General features: G+C 37.3%; 1 protein-coding gene across 6 annotated transcripts in view; it reads left to right on the forward strand.

Annotated features, from left to right (window-relative positions):
- VAV3 (vav guanine nucleotide exchange factor 3) overlaps window positions 1-26551 on the forward strand; it is a 184215-nt gene that overhangs the window by 89007 nt on the left and 68657 nt on the right. For all 6 annotated transcript variants that reach the window (XM_068140975.1, XM_068140977.1, XM_068140971.1 and 3 more), the window contains 10 exons: window positions 927-1019; window positions 1116-1184; window positions 3240-3343; window positions 5288-5387; window positions 6680-6775; window positions 8355-8423; window positions 10878-10964; window positions 11422-11507; window positions 11877-12009; window positions 12570-12679. In XM_068140975.1, the coding sequence (XP_067997076.1) occupies window positions 927-1019; window positions 1116-1184; window positions 3240-3343; window positions 5288-5387; window positions 6680-6775; window positions 8355-8423; window positions 10878-10964; window positions 11422-11507; window positions 11877-12009; window positions 12570-12679 (947 nt within the window). The remainder of the gene's footprint in view (window positions 1-926; window positions 1020-1115; window positions 1185-3239; window positions 3344-5287; window positions 5388-6679; window positions 6776-8354; window positions 8424-10877; window positions 10965-11421; window positions 11508-11876; window positions 12010-12569; window positions 12680-26551) is intronic.

The following is a 26551-nucleotide window of genomic DNA, read 5'->3' on the forward strand; positions in this document are numbered from 1 at the left end:
AGTGTGAAGGGATATTAAAAACTGATAAATATGCTTCAGAAGGACGTGATATATTACTATTGCTTATCAAGCCACTGCTTATTGTTGCTTTTGGAGAAAAACAATCAATTCAATTACTGCCTTTAATTGTGAGAGCCATATCCAAGAGCTGACCAGTATGTCTCCAGATGTTGCAAGTCTTGCTTGATGTGAATACTTCCATACCTTCTTCTGGGTGTTTACTCTTCCACTTGAAATCAGATTTGAAAGTTACTGAAGCTATAACGCTGTAACTCTAAGCTTCAGGAAGAGTGCTTGTAAACTGTTTTTATAGAGTCCTGTGCTGATAATTATTCCAATGTTGTGTTATTCTGGTGGCTTGGATATTAAAATCCTGGGGTCTCATGAAAGTCAGGATCAGAATTTAGAGGTACTGTACCTCCTGGTTTGAGGACATACTCACATTGTGTCTGAAGAGAAAGATTCCCTTGAGAACTAAAAGGGAAAGACTGTAAATAAGTGCAGGGATTAGGCTGAATCCTATATTTATGGCAATGCAAAGTTACTTACATGATTTAGCCCTGTTAAATTTAATGGGATTATTAACTGCTGAGTATTTTAAAATAAGATTTCTCAGTCTGGATGTAAATGAAATGTGACCTTGTATTTCAGCTTCTGAAGAACATGCGGAGAGTTCAGTGTTTTATGTCTAAACATTAACTTTTCATAATATTACTTTGATGCTGAATTTTAGTAAAACTCTTTAAGTCATCAGCTAATTGAACATTAAAATATTCATGGTTATTGCTGTCATCTTTGGAAGCTGCAGTACTTGGAAAATTTCAGGAAGCAGTTATCCTAATTGCTTAATTCTAAACAAATAAATACATTTGTTATCCATTAGGTGCCTGTTAATGACTTTAAACTTGACTCCATTGTAATTGCAGAAATACACTGAAAATGACATAAGAAGCTGTTGTCTTGCTGAAATAAAGCAAACTGAAGAGAAATACACTGAAACTTTGGAGTCGATAGAGAAAGTAAGATACTACTGATAAAACAGTAATGTGTATTTTTATAACAATCTAGAAAATAGACTAGATAAGTATGTACTCTTTTTTTTTTTTCTCTTGCAGTTTTTCATGGTGCCATTGAAAAGGTTTCTGTCAGCATCAGAGTTTGATACTGTTTTCATCAACATTCCTGTAAGTCATGTCCCCCCCCCGCATGAGGGAATAGGATAAGAAGAATACTATTATTTTGTCAGAGATTGAATGATTATAACCTCAATTTATCTTTGACCCTTAAAAGCTAATAATGTTAGAGAAGGTGGGTTATCTTCCAACATGCTAATATTTGAGCCAACACTAAAAGTTGTGACTTAAGAGTTGCCTGCCACTGTATGCTGAGTAGTGCTTTCATGAGGATTTGAATAGCTACTCTGTGATCCCTTAATCTGATCCCTTTGATTTTGAAAACTAATTTTTATTCTATCTTACGGGAATATTTCTTATTCATTGTAAATAAGACCCTACCTAAGTTATTGTAAACCTCTTTCCTAAGACTCTGTGTGCCCAGGCATGTTGACTTTGGTGCATTGCAAGACCTAAAGCTAGTCAACCTGAAACACTGTACAGGAGAATGAAAGGGCTTACACCCTGTAAGCACAAACTGAGAGGTCAGCCTACTAACTACTTGTTAAAGAAATGTAAGGTGCTCAGATAAGAGGAGTAAAAAGAACAAAACCTGTCTATTTGAAACTAGGAAGATGGGAAGTACACTGTTACATTTAGATTGTTTTACTTTGCTTTCTGTTATTAACATTCAGTATTCTGTTGTTACAAGGTGGTCCTTATTTTTGACTCCAGCAATGTTTCATAGGTACCAAAAAAGATTAGAAGAAATATAGGGCCTGCTTGTCTGAAAATGCTTTGTCTACTCAGACTTCATTTCTGCAGCAGTTCCTTAGCAGGAAGGCTGGAGGGCAGTGGAAGCTTGTTTTAAACTAAAAATAGCTGTTGCATAGAGCTCTACAGCAAACTGGGGTGTGGAGAGCAGCTGCAGCATTCTCAGGATGGACTTGCCTCTGTTCAAGGGTTGTGGTGAAGGATTCATGCTTTAGGGTGATACTATATTAATCATATAGAATCTAAAAGGTGTTTGCAGGAAAAAACCCTCTATTAACGTCAACATAGATTTTATTTTTAAGAACAAATCCCCCAACGACCCAAAGCATCCACCCTGAATTACTCACCAGTCTAGAAAGAGTGCCTTTCATTAGGGCTCAGATTTCAAAGTTCTGCCCTACAAAATACATCTATGGTTCTACATTCCTGTATCTGTGTACATATATATCTATATATTTGTGTATATATGCATTTGTATGTGCATTTCTCTTATGTATACACATGTGCACACAGATACATTTGCATGTACACCTGTGCGTGCATGGGAATTGAGATGTGTTGACAGAGGGGGCTGGAAATACGTGTAACAGCTATTTAAGTGGTGGGACCCTCATTAAGACATCATCAGTAGCTTGCCCTTTTTTTCTTTTTTTTAAACAGTCCTCTATTTTTTATTGCAGTGGTCTGCTCACTGCTTACAGTCACTTATCCTGGTTTCAAAACACTTTTAACCCATTTTAATGTAGTTTTTTTTGGTGTGAATTCTTTGACAATATCTGTGCTGGTTAAGGCTGATGTAGCCTCCTAGATTTGCTTTTTGATTTTTGTATGACACTTAACAAGTAAAGCCAGTTGCTGCTGCACTCTGGGAGCAAACCTTTCTGCAGTGGTATTGCCTTTCCACCAGTAGTTGCTTGCTGTATTGGGAAACTCATTATGATTGCAGTTAACTGAGCACTAGAACATCACTAATTGACCAATGTAATGTACAAAGCTAATTTTTCACAGCTCAGGGACATGAGTCATTACTTTATCTTGTCACTAAAGCGTTTACTTGACGTGCTTAATTTTAAAATTATCATTATGAAATGAAGATGAATTAACAGTGCACAGTGCTAGAATAAATTAGTCTCTAATATGCGGCTGTTGGAGTTCAGTGGTGTTCTTTGGTGTATTTTGTTGCAGTCTATGGAAGATGTGGTAGACCTTGAAACCAGGTTCTACCTTCAAATGATGTGTTTTTCTGTTTATTGAAATCAATGGATGTAATATGAAATAATTAATTCTTATATTCAAAGCTTTAAGCCCTTTTGTTTTAAAAAAGCTTTCCCCCTCCCCATTACTGTTTTTAAGGATTTGGTGAAAATTCACAGGAATCTAACACAGGACATCAATGAGTCCATTGTTAACAAAAATGATCAGAACCTGTATCAGATTTTCATTAACTACAAGGAAAGGTAAGATTTGTGCCCTCTTACTAATTGTGACAATCTCTGCTGAATTTGGTATTTTATGATATTTTTACTTGATTAATATTTTTGAAACAGGATTGAATTTGATATCAGGTATAAAGCTACTATTTAATATCTTGAGCTTGGAAGTAAAAAATGTAACCTATTGCTATAAGAGCCCCTCCTTTTCTTACCCCTAGTTTTGGCAGTAGTTTGAGCAAAACTTAGTTTATTTTCACCTTTTTTTTTTTTTTTAAATGCAAATAATTCCAGGTATTTTATAGCATGTACCTGTATTGTTTAACAGATAAAATGTTGTGAAAGAGGAGGAAGGTCAAAATTGGGCAAGAATACATACTAAGGCTATTCTAGGCTAAAGAAAACAGAAGGAGTCCTAAATTGAAAGAGGAAAAAGCAGGTGCAAAAGAGAAGAAAGAGGACACTAGGGTCTTACCGTACCCTGCAGTCAAAGGTGTGACAGTAAAGCAACCACACTTCACCTTCAAACTGTGAAAAAGGGTCAAGATGATAACAGGATAGCTGTGGCAGCATGCCATACCCTGTGGGCTAATTGCCATTTTTTTTTTTTTACTCACCTCTTCAGATTATTTTTTCTGCCAGCACTGAACAGCTGTTGGACTATATAGATGAACTTATGTGCCTGTGGTACTTCACTGAAAAACACTTGTACTGAGGGCTACAGTGCTGACCTACCTTGAAGTAACCCTTGGGTTGTGGTTAAAAATTATTTCCTTCTGGAACCAGAGTAGGAACGACCTGTGGGAGATAATTGGATTTTCTTGGGGGTGATGAGGAAGGGGTTTGTTGCAGTACTAACAGGCTTTTGAGAAATTGGACGGCAGCATCCATAAACGTTAGACAGGAGAGTTGTTTTCTGAGGGAGGAGGGTGTCCCTGGCTGCTTATAAACAGTCTTGTCTTCAGAGACTCTCTGTCTCAGCTTTTATGTTGGAACAGGACATAGTTATTTCCCTGGCTGCTAGACTTTCTTCTGCTGTAGGAGGGAATTAGGGGACGAGAAGTTCTTGTGGAAAATGCTTATCTTTCAGAAGTAGTTCTGAAATGTTTGTTAAAAGGGCAACAAAGGACACTTAAAAGAAACCTCAAGTTTATATTATACCAAAAGGAAACAGGTGAAGGTAAACTCAGTATCTTAACTGTGTTGTGATTAAAAATAATCAGAACTGGTAAGTGTTAAATCAATATAATTGTTTTAATTGTGGGGGGAAAAATGCTTAAGATGAGGTGGGAGAAATTTAAGAGACACCAATGGAAAGCTTGTGGGAAGTCCCAAGAAAAGGGATTTGAAGCATACAGAGTGAATTGCCTTATGGAATGTATGAAAATATGAAAGGAAACAGCCCCAAATAGGAGTAAGAAAGTCCTGTCATAAAACCAGGCTCCTTCAAGAAGCACTGGTGCACTTCACGACTACTGAAAGTTTCTTGAGTTTTCATACACTGTTATTTTGGTCTGAGAGCTTACAGGATGTAACCTGGTAGAAACTGTTGGAGATTAAGGTAACCTACAAGTGCATCAGAGGATAGCTGTAATTAATCTTGTAAAGTCTGTGTTGCAGAATTAATTCATTACAGGCTTCTTTATCTACAGTGTTGTAAATGCTACAGACTGTTCTGTTAGGCAGCAGTTATGCTGCTTTTAAACAAGTCCTGTGTTTAGCAGAACATATACCTGTGAATATTAAAGGAAATGTCAATGGTTTTTCAGCATTTTGAAGGTAGATAAAAATTGTATTCTGCTGCTTAGTCTTCCTTGTATTCATTGAAGTCCGTGGCTAAATCCTAAAATTTCATAGGCACTGCTGCTTTTGAAAGGAGGATAGTTAACAATGTATTTGTGAAAATGGATCCAGGATTATTCTTAAATAAGGAAATGTTGCTTTTATTGTTTATCTCTTGCTTTGATTTAGGTTGGTTGTTTATGGACAGTACTGCAGTCAGGTGGAGATAGCAATATCATGTTTAGACAACATCTCTAAGACAAAAGAAGATGTTAAATTGAAATTGGAGGTATCAGTATTTTTCAACATATATATGTGTGTGTGTGTAATGTGTTTCTATGAATATGCCCTGCTTTTAGCCAAGTAAAAAACTTTACTTTTCATCATGTGATGAAAAATAATCTGAATTGATAGATCTATGTTTTGGGTTTTGAAGTTATTTTTAAATTTTAAAAATTGTTATTATTTTGGTGTTTTTTTTTTTTTTTTCTTTCTTCCTTTTAATTTCTTGGAGCCTCTGATCAAATGATTATCTGAGCTGTTGTTTTACACATCCTAGCACTGAAGTGAATGGACTATTGCTGCTGATGTCCATGGGGTTTGTTTTGTTTTTTTGAAAGTGTTCATCAGTGACACCATTCTGTTTACTCTGACACCTTAGCTGAGGTCACAGAATTGGAGAATCATTCAGGTTGGGAGTGACTGCTAAGCTGAAAAAGTGCTGGTCTCACAGCCTCACAGGTCTTGCTGTCTGTCATGACCCTGTGTGTGTGCCAGTAGAGCTGCTCCCTGGCTGGTCATTCCCCAGGGTTGTGTTCCTGGTGAGTGCGTGCCAGGTGAAGGACTTTGCTTTCATGTTGCCTTCAAGTGAGCTTCCTGTTGGACATGCCCTGTAGAGTGTTAACCTGCACCTGCAATCAGGTGTTGTCTGCAGACATTATGTGGGTGTCCTCTGTGTTTTCCCTGCAGATTATTGCTAAAGGTATTAAGTGTGAGGGGTCTCTGGACAGATCTCTGAGGAGGTCTACCATCTCTTCTTCAGGTAGTGTGGGGAACATTAGTCACTGTTCTTTTTTAACCTTATGACCTAGCCAGTTCTTCATACACAGTTCATTTATCTGGAATATAATATCCCAAGCTGAGTGTCAGGATGCGGTGGGAGGTGATGTTGAAAGCCTTGGAAAAGTCAGGATAGATTCTCCCCACACATTCCCAGATTTAGCCATTTGATTGTGGAAAGCAGTCAAGTAGGGCAAGCATTGATTTTTGAAGATAGGTGGAATATTTGCCACCTTTGCTGTGTTTACAGGCAGTGACTTTTTTCAAGTCCAGTGGGCTCTTAATTTCTGTTGTCTTTGTCATATATACTGTTTCTCATGCTTTTGAAGTATTTAACAATGTTTAGACTCAGTCCTTCTTTTTTTTCTTAGCTATTACTGCCAATCAACTGTTTTCCTTCATTTTGTTGATACTCTTTATCTCAAGTTTAATATATTGGCTTTTCCAATATAACTCTTGAGTATTTTGAGTATTTTTATTTTCTAACTCTTCTGTCGTACTCTTTCTTCTGCTTTGAACTAGGAATGTTCCAAGAGGGCCAATAATGGGAAGTTTACGTTGCGGGATCTTTTAGTGGTTCCAATGCAGAGAGTGCTAAAATATCACCTGCTGCTCCAGGTACTTAATTCTTAAAATTTAAGACACAGAGAGCAAAACTGTTACTGTTTCTTGCTGGTGGACTATAAGAATGGGAGCTATAGGTCATTATGAAAGGGAGGTGGTTGATGTTTCTCTAGGCTTGAGGCTAGTTTTTAACCAATAATCTAGTTGAGTGTGGGTTTGCTCACAGAGATCAAAGAAACTGTAGTTTTCTTAGTATCTGAACCTGTCATTCTTGGTCTATTTAAAAATGTTAGGAGTAGTAAACTGTGATCATGGTACTTGGAAATACAAACCATTACTCCCCAAAAGAGGAAGCTGGACCATGATTAGAGCATACTCTTAATATGCTGCTTTGCTGTCATAAATTACAGTACAGCCATCTTTATTTTGAAATGCTTTTGCCTATAATCCACAAAGCATTAGCTTTTGCAGTTAGTCCAGTAATAAGGGTGGAGAGTCTTATAAATTTAATTTGATAGCTGTGTCAGGAGACTCATTAGTTCAGCTGCAAAGAAATATATTATTATACTAGACTGTCAACCCTGCTGATGCTTGTAAAATGTCATTTAAAAAAGATCTACCACTTGTATGTGGAGCATAATTTTAGCTGTGTGGATCAACATACATTCCATAGAAAATTTTGGGGAACATTTCTATAAATGAGTCATTAATATTTTCATCAATGGAAAACTGGAAAAAACAAAACAGTATAATTGCTTTAAAGAAAAAATAGTTTGGACCTGAGTTATTTTATAATCAAGTTGTATGTTATGAATAGATGATATGTAATGTCACTGTGCTCTGTGACACCGTAGTATACATCATGCAAGAAATAAACATATTACAGACTTGAGAGAAAAAAAAATGCAGTAAATTATTAGAATTGTAATATGTATTATAAATAGTTACTCCTTCATTTCCTACGGGTTTAGCAAGCTATGCTAGCTGAAATGTATAATTCCCTTCTCAGATTATAAAGAAGAAATAGCCTTTTCTGTAAGAAGTTACTTTTTCACTTCATAACAGCCAGAAGAGCCCCTTTTTTTTCCTTATGGGAACTGGCTGAAATAATTTTGTTTTAAACATTTGCATTTGATTTAAGTATGTCTTCTCTGTTTAGGCATAATGAGACAGTGACTTCTTTTAAGGAGTGCAGTTTAGCTGGGATTTTATTGCCAGCATACTTTTCTCCTTGCAGATAAGTGTGTGCTTTGGACTGGAGTGATATACCAGTAATGCACAGATGAAGTTGGTTACCTGTGCTTTCATCATGCACAGATAACAGTGATCTGATCTGGCAAGTTTTGAGGCCTTGGCAGACCAAATGATTTTCTAATGATGGTTCATTATCAGCTAAAATCAGTGTTCAGGCTCTGCAGCAATCACTCCTAAACACTCGCCAATTATCTCTTTGTGGTAGTCTGCACACTGGGGATGAAAATGTGAATTTTTGGGTTGTGTTGTGGTTTTGGCTGCTTTTATTTTTTTTTTTTTTCCCCTGTTTTGAGGTGGTTGGGTGGGGGATGTGCAGTGACAACTTCAGTTTATAAACTGACAGACAGTGGGTGAACATTTTTAACCGCTCTGTCCACAGGAGCTGGTAAAGCACACTACAGATCCCATGGAGAAGGCAAATCTAAAACTGGCACTTGATGCAATGAAGGTAAGTATTCATGGCACTGAAAAATTTATGCCTTTGTTTGCAGTTAAAATGGTAGCTCGGAACTCTATTTCCTGGAGGAGATAATGTTTTCACAGCAGATCAAACATGTTTTCACAGGTCACCCTGAGCTTTGAGTATGTCAGGGCAAGTATATAGCTGAGTGCTTTGCTCAAGTCTGTGAAACAAGTTCAGTAATTTTCTGAAGTGGAGGGTTTATGAAATGGAACTTCCTTATTTCAGTTTACTTTTACACAATTTTGCTGTCATATAATGAGTGTAAAAAATAGGTGTTTCAATAATGTTGGTCTCTCTTCCAAAACTGAAGAAAATTTCCAGTAGCGTACGTCAATTCTAATCAAGGTTGGTAGTCTCCAGGTGAGATGGAATCTTTTTTTTTTCACAGGACCTTTTCTGTCATCTTAATGTGACCTCTGTGGCTTTACTTTTGAAAGCAGTATTGGCTTTCTGGAGGCAGACTATGTGTTTCTGTACATTCATCTGCAAGCAGTATCAACAAATGCTATATGGAGTAGCTGCACTGCCTTGTGATAATACATGATGTGAAATAGGGCACAGTTCTGCTTTAGTTGGCTTTGCAGCATGAGTTGTGATATATATGCACTGGAATTGGGAAAATCTTTTCTATCTTTTGTGGGAAAAGGAGAAATAAGCCAATGTGACACAGGTCATATCTCTTTCTATTTAATCTGTATGGTCCACTGAAGTCAGACTAAGTTAGTTTTGGGTCACACACCTGCCTCTCATTATGTGACTGTCTGCCTTGCATGTCTGGAATACAGACCAGCTGGTTTCCCTTTTTTGGAGTCCATTTTTTTTTTGCAGTGAATGCAAAGAGTCACCACCATGGTAATCTCCAATGGAGAGGTGCCTGAAATGGGGTGGCACACAGCTGTTACCTTCTAGTGGCAAGTCATACATCCTGGCTGCTGCTAACTGGCTAGGGAAATAGCCCTGTTTTTTGTTTCCCTACCACTTTTTGTTTCCCATTTGCTGTCTTGCAACATTATTTTTTGATGGCTGTTGGACTGCAAAGACAAATTAAGCAGTCCCTTTCCAGAGTAGCTGTGGCAGTTATGTGCTGGCTGTCAGGACATAACCTGCCAATTAAAAGAAGCCCCAAGTCCTCCACTCATGCCTCCTCTCCCTATTCCCACCCTAAAAAGCCACAAGTATCATCCATTGCTCCTCCAGGCTGCAGGATTGCTCCCCTAGGCTGCAGGATTGCTCCCCTCTTGATTTACTGTATCCTCTTATATCCCCTGCTAGTGTAGGAGAAGTAACCACAGTATTGGTATGCTGCCTCAAAAAACCCTGCTTGAAATAAAATGTCTTTGGAAGAACTTGTCAGCAAAGTGGTACTGACCCTCTAGAAAGAAAATTCTAGGAAGGATTATGCTGTCAGATTTCTTTTAGCAGCAAGAAAAGGGCTATTTAATTTCTACACTAACTCTTTTATGACCCATGTGAATGTATCCTGCACATATTCATTTGGGAAGCTAGCATAATGATGTGAGCTATTCTTAGATTCTGATTAAAAAGCTCTGAGGAAGAAGATGTATCTTTTTTTTCTGCCCTCCAAATTTGTGACCATATTGAAAGGATACTGTAAAAGCAAGTTGTGAAGATCAGAATGCATTTTCCAGCTACTGCTGTCAGCATCCCTGACCTTATCAGTTATCACTCCTGTTCACGTCTCATATTTAGCCACAAACAGAGAAGCCCCAGCAAATTGTGACTATTGCTCAAGCACATTCACAGCATTTTAAAGGCTTTAGTGAAATGTGTACAGTACATGTTCTGGTAAAAAAGACCATAATGATCTCAACCTGTGACTTCAGCTAGGATATCCCATTGAAAGTCCTTTATAAAATCCACTGTGTAATGGCTTTTCTGCTGTGCCACAGTAGGACCAAGATCATACTACTAAGCAGTAGCTTTTGCTCTCCTAGTAAGCACCCAGCTTATGATATGTTTACGCCTTACATGTTGCTTTTCAGCTGCCTTACATATGTTTCCTGCTATATGCTTTATTTACCTTCTGTCCTATTCTCAGTGCATGTTATTGACTACTATTTTGACAGTATGCTGCATAAATTACATTTCCATCTTTAATCTTGAAAGTAAGACACAATGAAAATTAAGAAAGAAATGTCCCTTTTAAACAATTTATTACTATTACTTGCTACTAAATTTGTGTTTCAATAGATAAGATGAAGAAAGCTACAAATATGTTTTGAGATATGCAGAGGCTCTTCTCCTTTAAGATGTACATATTGGTAATTCTTGAACACTAAAGATATTTAATATTTTACAAAATGCCTGAATAGACATAATAATCAAAGACAGAATTAGGAACTAATATGCCAAAATAATGCATTAAAGTGGTCTGTTATGAAAAAGTTTCTTCCCTCCTGTTTTTTGTTGATGCTCTAGGACTTGGCTCAGTATGTAAATGAAGTGAAGAGAGATAATGAAACGCTGCGTGAAATTAGACAGTTCCAACTATCAATAGAGAATTTGGTATGTGATATTTTGTATTCATTCAACTTATAAATAGCTTTTCATCAAGTATATAGATAGATGGATTTTTTTTTTCCCCATTTCATGAGAGATTATAGTACTCAGTAATTAAGTATAAGTATGCTTTGCTTGGTTTAGCGTGACATGAATACTGAGGTACAGAAATCTCTACTTTGTGGGGTCTGGCTGTGGCTAAATGCATTGGAATAGTTAAATTTGTTAAATTAGTTATATTTGTGCAGTGATTGAGATGTTTTTGTAATGGTAAATTTCCCCTGCACTGAAGACAAAAATGGAGTGGACTGATTCTTCTGTTTAGTTTTAGATGATAGTGAGGCAAAGATGCTTTTCAGGTGTGAAAAGTCTTTTATTGTTGTTAAAAGGAGTGAATGGTATACAGTTTGTGTCACCACCTTCATGCTTTTGCTATATTGAACTGTATATATTACTCTTTCAGAATCATTCCCTCTTACAATATGGAAGACCTCAAGGTGATGGGGAAATAAGGATAACTACGTTAGACAAACGTGCAAGGCAAGACAGGTGATGTTACAACTTCTGGTGTTTGCTATTAGAAAGCCTGTAAAGTAACTATTGTTATGGTTAGTTCAGTGATTCTTGAGAGTACTGTCTCTTTCACTGTGCATTTACAGAGCCTGTCCACCATTTACCAAGTGAATTTGCAAAATGACCCATGGGAAGTTAGCTGTTACGTTGTCATCCGTAGTCAACCTAATACTCTTGAAAGTATTAAGCCTTTAGCAAAAATACTTTCAGTCTGTTTTTATTTCATTATTCTTCTGTTTAGTTGTTCATCTTTAAAATTTTACATGCCACAGGTATGTAGAATAAGATTTTGGGTGTTGGCTTTCTGGAGTGTTTTGAACCATCTTTACATTGTATTTTTCATAGGCATATCTTCCTGTTTGATCTAGCTGTAATTGTTTGCAAACGGAGAGGTGACAATTATGAAATGAAGGAAATAATAGATCTTCAGAAATACAAAATTACAAATAACCCCACTACTGATAAAGAAAATAAGAAGGTAAATATTTGTTGTTAATTCCTATATTTTTAGCAGCTATCTGGACAATTTCTTTTGGTTATCTGAAATATTTGTTGTAGTTTTATGTTTTAATTGTAAGTGGAAGGGCAACTTGCACCAGAACAAGAGGACACAGTCTCAAGCTATGCCAGGGGAGGTTTAGGCTGAATGTTAGGAAGAAATTCTTCATAGAGAGAGTGATTGCCCATTGCAATGGGCTGCCCAGGAAGGTGGTGGAGTCACCATGACTGGAGGTGTTTAGGAGGAGACTTGATGGGGTGCTTGGTGCCATGGTTTAGTTGATTAGATGGTGTATGATGGGTTGGACGTGATGTGATCTCGAAGGTCTCTTCCAACCTGGTCTATTCTATTCTATCATTTCAGCTTTTGTTTATTTTGATGCAATTGAAACATATGAGTAAGTAATTTCTAAGTGAATACTATAATATGGTCTTGCTATTCCTCAAACCCAGGAACTAAGGAATGTACAAATGCTGCTCTTAAATTTTTCCTTTCTTCATAACTGATGACCCTTTTGTATTGCCAATGTTTTTATGCAGTGGTCTTATGGCTTCTACCTCATTCATATCCAAGGTCAAAATGGTTTAGAAGTTTATTGCAAAACTAAAGACTTGAAGAAAAAATGGCTGGAACAGTTTCAGATGGCTCTGTAAGTATATTTTCATTAGGGTAGATTCACATTAATCACCAGTGTAAGAATATAACTTCAATTATGCTGAACTGCTTTCATGTTTGTGTTTTTGATACAGCTTAGTTACCTATTTTATGTTACTTTCTGAGAAGTGACTGACTGACATCTTCATTTACAGAATGTCTTTTCCTCTAAGAAATGACAGAGGGCACTCTTGGCTATGTATTACTTTCCAACTTTGCTGCTGAGACTTTTTTAGTAATACTGTCTTAAGCAGCCAGTGGGGAAAATAATTTTTTGAACAGTAAATATCTAACAGAATAGTGACATTTTCCCCCTTCCCATTTTAGTTTTGACTAACTGAAGTATATTTTTTTTGAAAGGTAAGGCTGATGATTTGAGAGGGTATTCTGGCATCTTTCCTAGTGCTTTTAATGAATTTATTGTTTAGCATTTGGATCAGGTTGCTTGGTTTATGAAATTTAGTTTCAAAAGGCTGATTTTCTTTGTGTGTTTTTGACTAAAAGAGGAGGTTGCTTTAGACTCCTTGGAAAGTAAGTTGTTCAGATGCAGCACTGAGGGTTACATTATTATTATGCAGCATGAGCTTTGTTTCCATTTCTGAGTCTTGTCAGAAAGACAAAAACCATTACTGACCCCTCCGATATTCTGATTAAATTAATGAACAAGGGATTCAAATGACCAGGTGATGCTTGTTTTATGTAAACCAACAGCACACCAACAAAACACAAACCAAACAAAACCCCCAAAAAACAATGAGGAGGGAGTAAGATACTTTCAGTATCTCAGAGGTAACATTAATAAAGATTGTTTTGGATGTGGCTCTAAAGATATGTGTATTTAGAAAAAAGGCTATTGTGAGCTGATGTGAGTGAAACTTGGTCATAAATTATATATACAATTAAAAACCCTCATAGTATGATGAGTGCTAATGGTTTAAATGAAAATATAAGGGAAGAGGGCCAGGCTATATTGATATTTTCAACTCTTACTAGGGTTCACATCTTGTTAATTTCTGTTGAAACCAAAAAAGGCTTGTGTTGTGGCAAATCTTTCTGGGTAGCATGGTGGGGGACAGGAGGAGGTGTTCGTACATATTCAGAGAGCTGAGTGCTTTGTTTCTCTTTGTGCCTGTGCTCTCCCTGTAATGTCATTATTGGTATTTACTTGAGCATAGATAAAACGTAGATAAAAAGCATGAGGAACTCAGATTTATTAGTTTGACCATTGCAACTATTGACTGATATTCAGGTATCTTGGCCTAGTGCACAAAACTCTCCAGCCACACAAAACAAGAGCTGCCCCAGGAGCTAAGGGAAGCAATGAGATCTATAATTTTTCTCCAGGACCATATCCTTAATTCTTCCCAAACATTTTTATGGTTTGTGCAGGGCCACCCTCACTGTTGCTGTGTGTATGGTGAGTGAGTGCAGCTGCTTATGCTCACATAGTGCTGGTACCAGCCAGTGCTCAAAAGCTGGTTATGAGCATGCCTTTTACTGCTGCTGGCTGCCCGATGTGAACAGAGCAAATGGGACCTGAAGGGCTGACAAGTTAACACACTACTCTTTGGGCAGATGGAGTTTGTTGTTGAGAATGAGCAGTGATGCCAGCCTTGTCTTTTGTGGACGTTTGTCCTTCTCATAAACCCACACCTCTGGTTTAACCTCTTCACCTGTGATTAAAGACTGCAATGGAGAGGCAGGGGAACTGGAGTAGCAGGCCTCCCCTCCTGTAGGTCAGGGCTGAGGTGTCCCCTGGTATAATGGCATAATGTGCATTGGGCAATGCTTTCGCTCCCATATGCTGTATTTGGGAATAAATCAAGCCAAGCATTTTTAACATTTGGTAGTTTCAAGGGTCTTACTACCTACTGTGTAGGGTGTCTTTTCTAGTCTGTTTCTACTCAGAAAAGTAGCCATGATTGAAATGATTCTATTATTCATCATATCCAATTAGAATTGCTGCTTTTGTGGGTGAAATACTTTTCATTGCTTAAAAGCAAAAAGTGCCTGCAAAAAGAGCACATTTGAAGGGGTGAATTACATTCTTTTTTTGATTATCAGAAATGTTACTTGCTGAGTTCCAAACAGAAATTGCAATGCAGTTTTGTTGCCTTCAGGATAGCATTCTGTATGAAGTCAGGTCTGTGCAAGTGTTAATCTAAGAACATAACAGGAGAACAGATTAGGATCTCTCTCCCTATTTTTAAATTAAGAATTATCCTTGATGCCTTTTGTTGGCATAACTGTTAGCTAGGCTGTAATTTTTTTTTCCTCCATTTTTTAGGGTCTTAGGTATTTATACCAGTGTATGAACAACAGTGATGATAGTTGTGTTAATGAAAAGTCATCTACTGTTGAAATACTGGTGTCATTGAGATGAGAGTTTTTCTCCAGCTATGGAAATCTTGTTATTGATGAAGTATGAAACAGAGGAGAGCGCTGCTTTGCTGTCTAGGCTTTGTTGAGGTTTGAAGGGCTGGAATGCATTAAGCACTCCAGATACGGAAAAACTTTTGAGGAAGGAAGATGAAATCCCAGAGCAGTTTCCAGTGTGTTACTTTGCAGACTAGTAAGTTTCTTTTAGAAAGCTTGTTTCACAAACCTGTGAAAATGTTCTGACTCTTAGCCACCTCTGTTGTTAGGTGGTATGGGGTGAGTTGTTTTGTTGTGAGGGAGATTGGGAACAATGTGTTACTGGTCATAAGAAACTGAGCAGATTGGTTTTGTTCATACAGCAGTTCTGTTGCTTTGCTATGTATTGGCTGTTAAGCTATTTGGAACGTCTATAGCAGCACACCACCTTGATTTTTTTTAACACCCCCCCCCCCCCAAGAATTTCCTGACTGTTATAGATGAAGCCTATTAATACACTTACATTTTCAGCAGCAGTGATGCTTTGGTATGGCTGCACTGGATTTGGTTCTATGGACCTGTGTACAGTAGTCTCCACAGCTGAGGCTGGGTAACCTACTCTGCCTGCCCCAATCCCCTTTTTGTAAAAAAAAAACCAAAAAAAACCCAGAACAAAAAAACAACCAAAAACCCCCAAACCAACCACCAGCATCCCCCACCCCCCCGCCTGTGCTTATTATGTACAACGTTCAAAATTGGTTATTTGGAGGTGTTGGATTTTCCGGGTGACAACAGAATGAAGTAGGACACTGGGCCAGCACAGTTAACATTGCAGTCAAGATCTCAAAGCTGAAACTTTGGTTGGACTCATGAATCTGATGAATTGTGATGTTTTCTTAAAGCTATCTGAAAAAGATTAGTGGAGGATACTTTAACAGGAGCCATCATCTCCCAAACAGCTGAGTTCTGTCTTGGTACACCCATTCCCTTATTGATGTGAATGGAAGTTTTGTATGCACAGAAGGCATGTTAACTGCTTACTGTTTCAGAAGAGATGTGGTGCTTAACAGAGGCTGTGGTTAATCTGAGCAGTTGAATGGGAGGTCTTGGAACTCTGTTCAGAGTAGTGGATGAGCCTATAGCTGTATGGGTGAATAAGCACCATTTAAAAGCTAATACTATGAAGACTTTATTTTACTAGACATGGGATGTTTAAATTTAATCTAGCATATCAAATAGCATTGGTTTAAATGCAAAGTCTCTCCATATCCAAGATAATTTGACTATACACTCCTATTACTACACCAGGTTAGAGACATTATGTATTAAGTGAAAGTTTGTCAGCAATTGAAGTGCGTGATTTATTTGCTGTAACTGAGCCATTAACAGCCTCAAAAAATGATTCAGAATGTAACACAATTCCCGTAGATTTTCTAGCAGCATAACCTGTCCAAACTCTCTTCTCCAGTGCTAAAACCAACCAGAAGGATCATAACAAACATGTAGTGTCTTATACTTAGATGTAACTTTTATATTGTTCAGCTTGTGCTAGAAGGTAGGAGCGTAGCTGGGTGTTAGGTTTTTTTTCTCCTCCCTAGAAATCTCTCCTACTGATATTTCTCTTCTTAAAAATGTTAACATTTTAAAAGACCTGAGTAATATGTCAATGAATTTATGCCAACTATTCTGTATGAAAGGGAAAAATTTGACATTGGAAGATGTCCTCATCTGCAGTGTCTGTATACCTGAGTTATATTACTTTGAAACTCCTTAGCTGACTAATTATTAGACTTAATTTCTTACTGCATAGCAACTGCTTTTACCTTCATTGTGGTGATGATTTTAATTTTCTTTTATTTCATCATGAGATGACAGAAGAAATACTGAAAGAAAATATGTTAATTATTACTATAGATGCCTTGTGTTGACACTATCTGCTAAATACTTCTTTGCGTGTGGTTTGTTTCATGATCACAGCAGAGCATGGAGCAGGTGCATGTTGTCTTCCATGGTACAAACCTTCTCTGTGAAAAGTCGTACTCTGTGTTTTCACAGTGGTTTAATATATGACTCCATTAGTGCAATATGTCATACAATATCTTATGCTGCTTTGTGCTGAATTTATTTTGTCAACATGGTGTCTAATTTGCTAATTTCATTAAGTCTTTGTCTGGTTTCTCAATTGTGCTTTGCAATCCACTCTAAAAATGGCTATCAGCAAATTTTGCTTCCATAAACAAAACTAGAAATGGGTAGATTCAGATTGGATGTTAGGAAGAAGTTTTTCACCATAAAGGTGGTGAGACACTGGAACTGGTTGCCCAGGGAGGTGGTAGAAGCCCCATCCCTGGATGTTTTTAAGGCCAGGCTGGGTGTGGCTCCTAGCAACCTGATCTAGTGAGAGGTGTCCCTGCCCATGGCAAGGGGGTTGGAACTAGATGATCCCTGAGGTCCCTTCTAACCCTGACGATTCTATATGTATTTGCAGATAGGATCACATAACACAAATGCTGTTTAGGAAGAGTTTAGGTTTTAAGGGGTATGTGGAGATTGTCTGCTTTGGTCACCTTTTGGGCTTAGGTTGCTTAGTGCCTTGTCAGTTTGAGCTTAGTACTGCTGGATTTCAAACCCAATATTGTCAAGACTCATGCAGCAGTGTTGTAACATGCCTTTTAATTAGGCTTTACTCAACCTCTCTCTTTCACAAACTGAGAAGTGCAAGAGAACCTCTTGTAGGCAGAGGAACAGGCCTTTTTATGAAGGTACTTAGTTAAAATTTCACCCTTAGAAGTTCCATGATTGTAGTTTCTTCTTTGACATTGTTACTGAAATTGCAATATTAACATCATGTCTCATTTGTAATGCCTAAAATATCAGTGAGCAACACGTGATCATTATAGTGATTAGGGTATGCGTTAATTGCATGGAGTTAATGAATCAGACTTTTTTTTAATTGCTTTTAAACATGCAAATAAAAGAGATTTCAGACATGAAAGCTGTACATGCCTCAAAAACATTAGTGATTTTAGTTTTAATTACACTGTGTGTAAGTTTTAGGTCACAACAGAGTCTGTGCAGCAGCTCAAGTACAGTCCAGTATGTTTCTGAAAAACTGCAGTTTGAGTTAAACATGAATTTGCACCCTGTAGCTCAAGAGATGCAGAGCACATAATCTGATTCTAGGGAAATAATCCCAGGATTTACCGATTCTGAAACCTGATAGGTATTTGTGCAACACTTTAGGTTAGGCAAGCTACATAAATTGCAGATAGACCTCACTGGTTTTCTAAATTTTAAAGAAAACTAGTACAAGAAACAAGGTTGGTGAAAATGTTCTTTTATCTGTGGCCATACCTCCAGATTTGGAGTGCAGTCTGACTAATGACAATGGTCAGATTCAGCTCAAATAAATCCATTCTGTCAGATAGTGCATTAATAATGCATATGCATTAAGACTTCTTCTGAAAGAATATTTGAGCTCTGGCATATTGAACACTGACATTAAATTAAAGCCTTCGTATCAGAGCATATTAAAAGCCTTAGCTATTTGCTGCATTTTTCTAATAGCCTGCAAAGGTGTTTTACTTTGTACCAACCTCACAGAGCTTACCGAAGTAGTTAATGAGCACATCTGCCAGGGCTTTGCCAAGCTGAATGCCAAGTTCATGTCTGCTAAAGAAGAGTGTTTGCTTGTTCTTTGCTGTGAGTTGAGGTTGGTGGGTTTTCTTGTTTTTCTTTCTTTCTTCTCCTTTTCCCAAATAAGCTCTTCAGGGTTATAAGCAACCATTCACAACATATATTTATAGTTAAGTAATTTCTTTAGATTATTCCAGATGCAGCAAAAACTGTGTGAAGGTTCTGAATGTGATTAAGAGCACAGTGGAAGGCCAACATAATTTATGAAAGCAGTGTGTAAACACTTGGAGATGGTAAATATACTTTGCTACTACATCTTCTGGTTCACAAAATCCAAAGATTTCCAAGTCTTTTTTTTTTTTTTTACAACTTGACTTACAGTGTGTGAGGTGTATTACTATGAAAATGAATAGGAGTATTTTAAAATACAGTGATTTGTGGTGACACTACATCATAACAATAAAGTACCACCATCTAAATATCATTTTTTTAAAGCAAGATGTTAGCTTTATCCAGGCTTTAAACATGGAATGCTGCATTACATGTTTGTCCTGAAAATATGGCTATATGAAAAGATGTGCTAGTTTCTCCCTGCCAACAAGTACTACATTTTGTCTTATCAAATTTAGGTGTTTGGCTGGTAATTTGCAAGTTTATGGCAGTATTTATCCTCTACTTTTACCATTTTTTACTCTAAAGTGTAGATATTTGTCTTCAGTTACATGTAAGTATATGATAAAATATTTAAAGCTCATCAAGACAAACAACTTCATAAATTTGAATTTGTAAGCTTCAGAACTCTCACAAGTAAGACTCAACCAGTGAATATTAAAGTACATAAAGTGTTGATGCTTTTGATTTACCAATACTGATGTGTGACAGAGCTTTGTTCTTGTCAGGTGGTGTTTGAAAAATGTTAAATGGGAACAGATTAGCTCAAAGCAGTCCATCTCCTGTGCTTTTCAGGGAAGCAGGCTGATAAGAAAAAAAGAAAGGCATTATGTTGTTTGAAACAATGTAGTATATTTCCAAGAAGTTAACAAGATAATTTCCTTGATCTCAAAAAAGCTACTCATCATACGATCAAATAAGCAAATTTCCCAGCAAAGTCTTAGAAGTTGTGCGTTCTTGATCAAAAGCACAATTTACTTGTGATATGGTTAATTCAATTATATAACATGTCTTCCTGATGGAGACTCTTTGATGTGGGAAACCAGAATGTTTGAGTATTAGCATATAGAGAATTGATTGATTGATTAATTCCGTAAATAACATCTTCAAAGATGATTCTGAAATACAACAGCCTGAGCTGGTGCAGAGAAAATGAATTAGCTGTAAGTAATCAGCATTGCTTCCAAAAGGATAGAAAGAAGCCAAAAATTGTCCTTTGTGAAATGGCATTGCCTGTCTCCAGTGAGAATACCCCTGAAGAATGCTGTTTTCTCTCTTCACCTTTTCAGAGGAAATAACATCCTTGTATTGATTGAAAAAACATTATTTATTTTTGGATTTCTCTCTGCACTCTTACCTTGTGATTTTGTTACACAAATGCCTTTTTTTATTAGATGGCAGCATTTTGTATGAAATGATCAGTTGGAATGGTGATAGCTGCACAGATCCAAAATGTTTAATATGGAAGGAAAGGGTGGAGCAAATGTAAGGCTGGTTCTGCTGTTTACTGGGACCAGGACTCTAAGGGAAGACTGCTGCACAGCAGAGCAGAGAGCAAGGTTGAATGTCTCTTGGGATCAGCTTTGCAGTTCTTTGACTGAAGGCTTTCTGTCTCGTTTGACAGCAACATACATAGTTTGGTGTTTCTTAACTTCTGCTCTCCATGTTACTACATTAAAACAGTTTAATACGTGACAAGTTAGATATATTTTGTTGCCTAGTTGAATTCTCCAAAGTATTCTGAGATGCTTAGTACCAGTTGTCATGAGTAACCTCTAAGATGCTTAACATTTTAAAAGGAGGTCACTTTGGCACAAACTAGGAATTTTAACTCGGGATATCGTCTTATATATTTCTCTTTGCTTTGAATAACTTAAAAATAGTTAAGGCAGATCTAGGTTTATTGATGCGTTTTTTTGCAGTGTCTAATATTACAGTAAGTAAAACTGGAATGAAAATTGTCAGTGTCCTCAGGTATTAACCTTTGCCATTTTCTTTCTAGGCTACACTTCATGAACACAGCATCAAGTTTCATGTCACATACACTTTTAAGATGTTCTTCAGCAGTTTGTGCTCAGGGTGTTCATAATTCTGAGCAGTTCTGTGTGGAGCATTTTAAATTATTTTAAGGATGATATGGAGTGCAGAATAATGACAGCTATAAAATGCAGAGGTCTTACTTGGGGTTGAGAGTTGACAAGGGTTCAAGGTATTGAGTTCTATCTATCCTCCCTGTAGTATTTAATCTTTTAATACTTAAAACAGGTGCAATTCACTGCTGACTCCTTATGTGATACTTCATGCATCTGCTTATTTGTTATACCTTTGGGCTCACAGGTGGGCATACATACATTGGCTATTCTCTAGAGCCAAGTTTTAATCACCTGAAATGGCTACTCAGTTTCAAATAGAACAGACTTTTGAAATGTGGGGATATTTTGCAATCATCATACAATCAAATCCTGCATAATTTGTTGTGATATGATTTAATTCCTTGAAGAGAGCAATATGGGAAAAAGTTTTTTCAAAACAAAGCTTTTGAAAATATCATTAGAATTTAGGAGCATGCCAAGCCCAAAGAAAGGGCAGCTGTCACAGTACTGTTAAACAGAACCTCTTGGACCTTGTTGGACAGCCTGTTACCAACCTAAAAAGATCCATATCTGGTCACTTGCTGCTGTTCCAGGTAACTCAGAAAAATGCACTTTTGGCATTGCTGCTAGGTGAGGATAAGGTTCCTCTTCAATTAAAGTTTGCAGTCCCCACTGAGTTATGGCAACCTGGAGGAACATCTCTGGGCTTAAATGATACCTGTGAGGTTTGTTGTTAGTCCCCTGAAAAGAATGGCTCTGTTGAGTCAGTGTTTATAATGCATTTGTGGCAGAAGTTATCTACTCAACAGCATCTAGGTCAGCACCTGCTCTTGTTAATACTGTCTTGTTTTGCAGCTAATTCACTTGGAAAAGAGCTTTCTTGATCCATTTGCACAGTTACTTTTGCATTTCTTTGTGTGATGTATTATTTTCCTATGTGTGCTGTGATTCCTGTAGTTAAGCGTGGATGTGCCTTTGGAAGTGGAAAAAGGATTTGTGTTTATCTGAGGAATGTGAGATGTTTTTCACATGGTGGTTTTTTTTTTTTAAACCCTGTAATACTTTTTCCCTTCCAGTTTAATGAGGAAAAAGAAAAAAAGTTTAAAAACATGTGAAGTCTGGGAAGGAGAAGTTGACTTGTTAATTCCAGAGAAGCAATTTCTCAACATTTCTTGAAGTATTTGCAGTTAGTATAAGCAACACCTTCTTAGTGGTCTAGGCCCAGAGTGGCAAGGAATCTGTACAGGTCTTAATTGCTGAAGTCAAGCTGGTATTGAAAAGCTGCCAAGGAAGCAATTAAAAGAAATCGCTGTCAAAGTACAGCAGGAAAGGCAAGGGACTGCTCAGTAGTGGAAGACAGCAGTGGGCCTTGTAGGCAGGTTATTTAAAGTACAGTTTCCCAGCTGTGGTATTAAAAGTAATAGTAAATAGACTTAGAATAAAAGAGAGTTTTTGTGCTGTGTTCTGAGGTCTCTGTCCTTTATCTCCTTATACTACGAAGCCACAATGTGGTAGACTTGCAGTGCTCTCTGCTGCTGAATACCTTCTTTTTTCTAGTGCTGTGAAATTGTCATCCATATGATTGCATCCATCCTAATTGCTTCTACTTTTAACATTTTTACAGTACTACCATTTCTCCTTTCTGTACACTCTTTGAGTAGAGGCAGTGTTATTTACATTTCATTAATTTCCTATTTAAAATTTAAACTTGCTATAAGAATTTAATTAATCAATGCAATGCTTAATCTTCTCTCTCTCTCTTTTTTCTTTTTTGGGTTTTCTGGCAGCCAGTAGACTTCCAGTAAAATGTTCATGGAAAACTTGAGACAGTAGTTCTTAAAGTCTGTAAGGCTAATGCTGAAATCTCTGAAGGGCAAAACATTCAAGGGAAGATGTATTCAGTATGTTTAAAATTTGTGAAATAAGGGTTTTTTCGTTGTTTAGGTCTTTATAAATATGACCTTTCTAGAAATGAAGACCAGGATTTTCATGTGCTTATTCTCCACATGAGAAAAGAGGAAGAAGAAGCTACACTAAAGAATCTCTTAGCCTTTTACTTATTCTCTTGAGACACATGACCTTTAGTAATGTACACATTTAGTAGAAAGATAAGATGGAGTTTTATGCCTGAAATTTTAGCAGCTTGCCTGGTACATTTTATTTTGTAAGCCTTAACTCTGTAGAGGAAGTTTAAACTAGCATATTTGTGCCTGTCCCACTGAAGAAATGACAATTAATTTATTCAGTTTTTCTATATATTTTTTTCTTGCTGGAAATGAACGTGAATGTAAGAGTGCTGAAAAATCACTGCTAGTAAGTAGCCAAATGCCAGTTGTATGCTATTGCTATTCAGAGATGTTCTTACCTTAATGCTTTCACATCAGAATGTGGTTTTGTTTAAATAAGCAAATAACATCCTTCATGTCGATGATGTATGCTTTGCATTGCAGTATGCATCTTGGAAACACTTTGTACCCAAGGTGATCAAAGCTCAGTTTGGTAAAATGAGGTACAGAACTTACATTGTTGGATATAAGAAGATTTTTGATTTAATTTAATTATTAATGTTCTGATTATAACATTTTTGTGAGTTGAGAGTTAATAATTACTACTTAGGTTTTTGATCTGTTACATCAGCCACTATAGGAGAGAGTTAGAAATTATTTCATTTTATTCATATGCACAATTATTTTCTTATTTGAGGTAGGATAGTAGAGAGAATTTATTTCTTATTCCATAGGCATAGGTGCCTAGATATTTTGTGTGACGAGATAATTTTATGCGATAGTCTGTGGTCAGCTGTACCATTAATTGAAGTGAAGATTATTAGTAGAATGAATTGTCACTGCAAAAGCTTGTCGGTAATGGTTGATAATGTGACACTTTCTGACACCTTTTATGAAGGTGTTGTATTATATGGGCGGCTGAAGGCAGAGCTGGCCTATGATCAAATTATGGAGAAGTGCAACTGCAAATGCATTTATAAAAGGGGAATACTTTGTATGCATGAGGTCATCTAAAAAGGAGTGATTTGGAGTCTGATGATATTAAGGGCAATTAAATAAGGTACCTGGGTAATCCTTTTCTACGCTGAACTCTGCAAACTTTACTGAAGAAAGTTCTGTTCACAGATGCAGAATTGACTGAAGGTAGTCATTTGGCTCCTTGAGCAATGGCTCCAGTGGCTGATGCAGAGACAAGAATTGCATGTCCAAATGACGAAGGAGACTAGCAAGACAAGCACCTGCAGGTCTCTGGGTTGGTGGTGTAGCTGTGAATTGGTCCCTGTGGGACTAATATTCAGCAAGAAGCTTGGAAAGAGAAAGCTTTACTCGAAAGGCTTAGGGGCAGCTCAAGGACGTTGCTGTAGTGACTGGAGTAAATCTGGTTAAGGGGATCCTGCACTGTGCAGGAGAGGGCACTCACGGTTGTCCCTTACAAAAACTCTGCTGCTGAATTGAGGAGTGAATTGGAAAAAAATTCCTTGTTACAGATTCACTCTGTTTCTGTATCCTGACGTTTTATCTCTACTACAGTGCAGAAGTTAAAACAGCCTGGGGAAAAAGTAGAAGAGAATAAGGGAAACCATTTTTGACTCCCCACATTGCTTGTAAAAGTAAGAGACACAGTTTTGCCATCAAATGAAAAAAAAAAAAATTACTTACCTTGGATTAGATGTTCTTGGTATATGGTTGACTTCCTGCTTTAGCCACTGATCCAGTTTGTTTGACAGGAGAAATGGATAAAACATTTCATTTGCACTGAGCCTGGGGCACCCTATAGAAGTTGTTGTAGGAGGAGAACTGAGGGTTCTGCTCCTGCGTGTTAGAGGGCTTGTCTAGTGACTCTTACAGTGTGATGGGGAAGGAACCCTAACCCAATATGTTTGATTTTTTTTGAACAATTGTGTGTAGGTTCCCCACCTGGCAAAAAATTTTTCTTCCGAAGAAAACAGTATTAAGCTAAAAAATAATTTTGACCTAATACATATTTTTCTATTTCTTCAAACATGACCACAGGTTGGGAAGTAGAAGGGAAAAGATGATTTGAGAAGGATGAAGTGGTTTTTTTACTGTGTTGTGGCAGCTGAGTGGTGGAAGGGTGGGCTTCTGGTTTACAAATAGGTGCTGTGTGCCCCTGAAAGTGCTACTCAGGCTCCTGTGTTGGTTTTTTTTTTTTCCTTTTTCAGAAGATCTTTGTGCTAGCTTGGCCATAGCCAACAAGGAAATAGATGAAGTTAGATGGCAGTGAACAAATAAGAGAGTATAAAAGATGTGTAGGAGGTGAAGAAAAAACAGTTTTTCAGATAAGGAATTTATTGAAGTAGTCACTAGTCAGTTTTTTAGATAAAAAAAGTATTGAAATAACCATTGGAATCTTACAATCACTAAATTAAAACCTGGTAGGTTGAAAGAAACTGAGAAATTTCCTTGCAGAGAGCCAAAGCTGTAAGCCTGCATGTCTAGATAAATCTTCTGTCGTGTTTAGGACATTATAATTTGATCATTTAGCCTGTAGGTGCAGTAGGAAAATTTATTGAAAAGCAAGTGGAGGGCTTGTGACAGCTGTTCAGTGAGGCAGCAGCTTCATTCTTTCCCATTTTACCTCTATGTCTTCCCCCCCCCCCCCCCGCCTCCTCTTGGGCAAAACTTTTTCTATTAAGGACTGTAAAATGAAACAGAATGGCTTTATAAAATATGAAGAAACTAGAATGTTACTTCTTATGTAAAGAAGAATGAACAGAGTGTATCATCTTTGTTCTCTTAATAGGAGACATATTTTCTGTAGTTCATGTATTCCAATCTTGGTGTAATATAGCCTGAGAGAAGAATGAAAAAAAATTGTGCATATGAAAGGAAGTTATGCAGTCAATTGCTTGTGTTAAATAACTGTCCGTATGATGTTGCAATGTTTTTTCTTTTCATCTACTATACTTACTATTTTTTGAAGAATGATCCTGTTCTAATTAAATTAATGGAATCTTGTTTGGTTTGTTTCTGAAAAATGGTCAGGTTGTTAGGATTAATTTTATGTTTTCCAATCTGTGAGTCCCTGCAGTTAGGCTAATATTTTTTCAAGTTGTTTTGCAAGCTATCCTGGTCTGAACCAAATGGGCAACAAAATCAGCTTTTGTTGGGAACGTTAAGTAGAGTAACAAGTTCCAGGGAATGTTCATGATTATCCATAGTTAACTCTGTAGCCCAAGAGGTTTCAGCAACCCCTTGGCAAACATTACAAGAAAGATCTGGGTGTGCTGGACGTATCCAGAGAAGGGCCATGAGGATGATCAGAGGGCTGGAGCTCCTCTCCTATGAAGAGAGGCTGAGAGAGTTGGGGTTGATCAGTTTGGCGAAGAGAAGGCTCTGTCAATACCTTATTCTGGCCTTCCAATATTGAAATGGGGCCTACAGGAAAGATGGGGAGGGACATTTTAGGATGTCAGGTAGTAATGAGACTAGGAGGAATGGAGCAAAAATAGAAGTAGGTAGATTCAGATTGGATGTTAGGAAGAAGTTTCTCACCATGAGGGAGGTGAGACACTGGAACAGGTTGCCCAAAGAGGTGGTGGAAGCTTCATCCCTAGAAGTTTTGAAGGCCACCCTGGACATGGC

This window comes from Melanerpes formicivorus, unplaced genomic scaffold (assembly GCF_026170545.1).
Source record: "Melanerpes formicivorus ecotype bairdi unplaced genomic scaffold, bMelFor1.0.p_v2 SCAF_7, whole genome shotgun sequence".
In the NCBI taxonomy this organism is placed as follows: domain Eukaryota; kingdom Metazoa; phylum Chordata; class Aves; order Piciformes; family Picidae; genus Melanerpes; species Melanerpes formicivorus.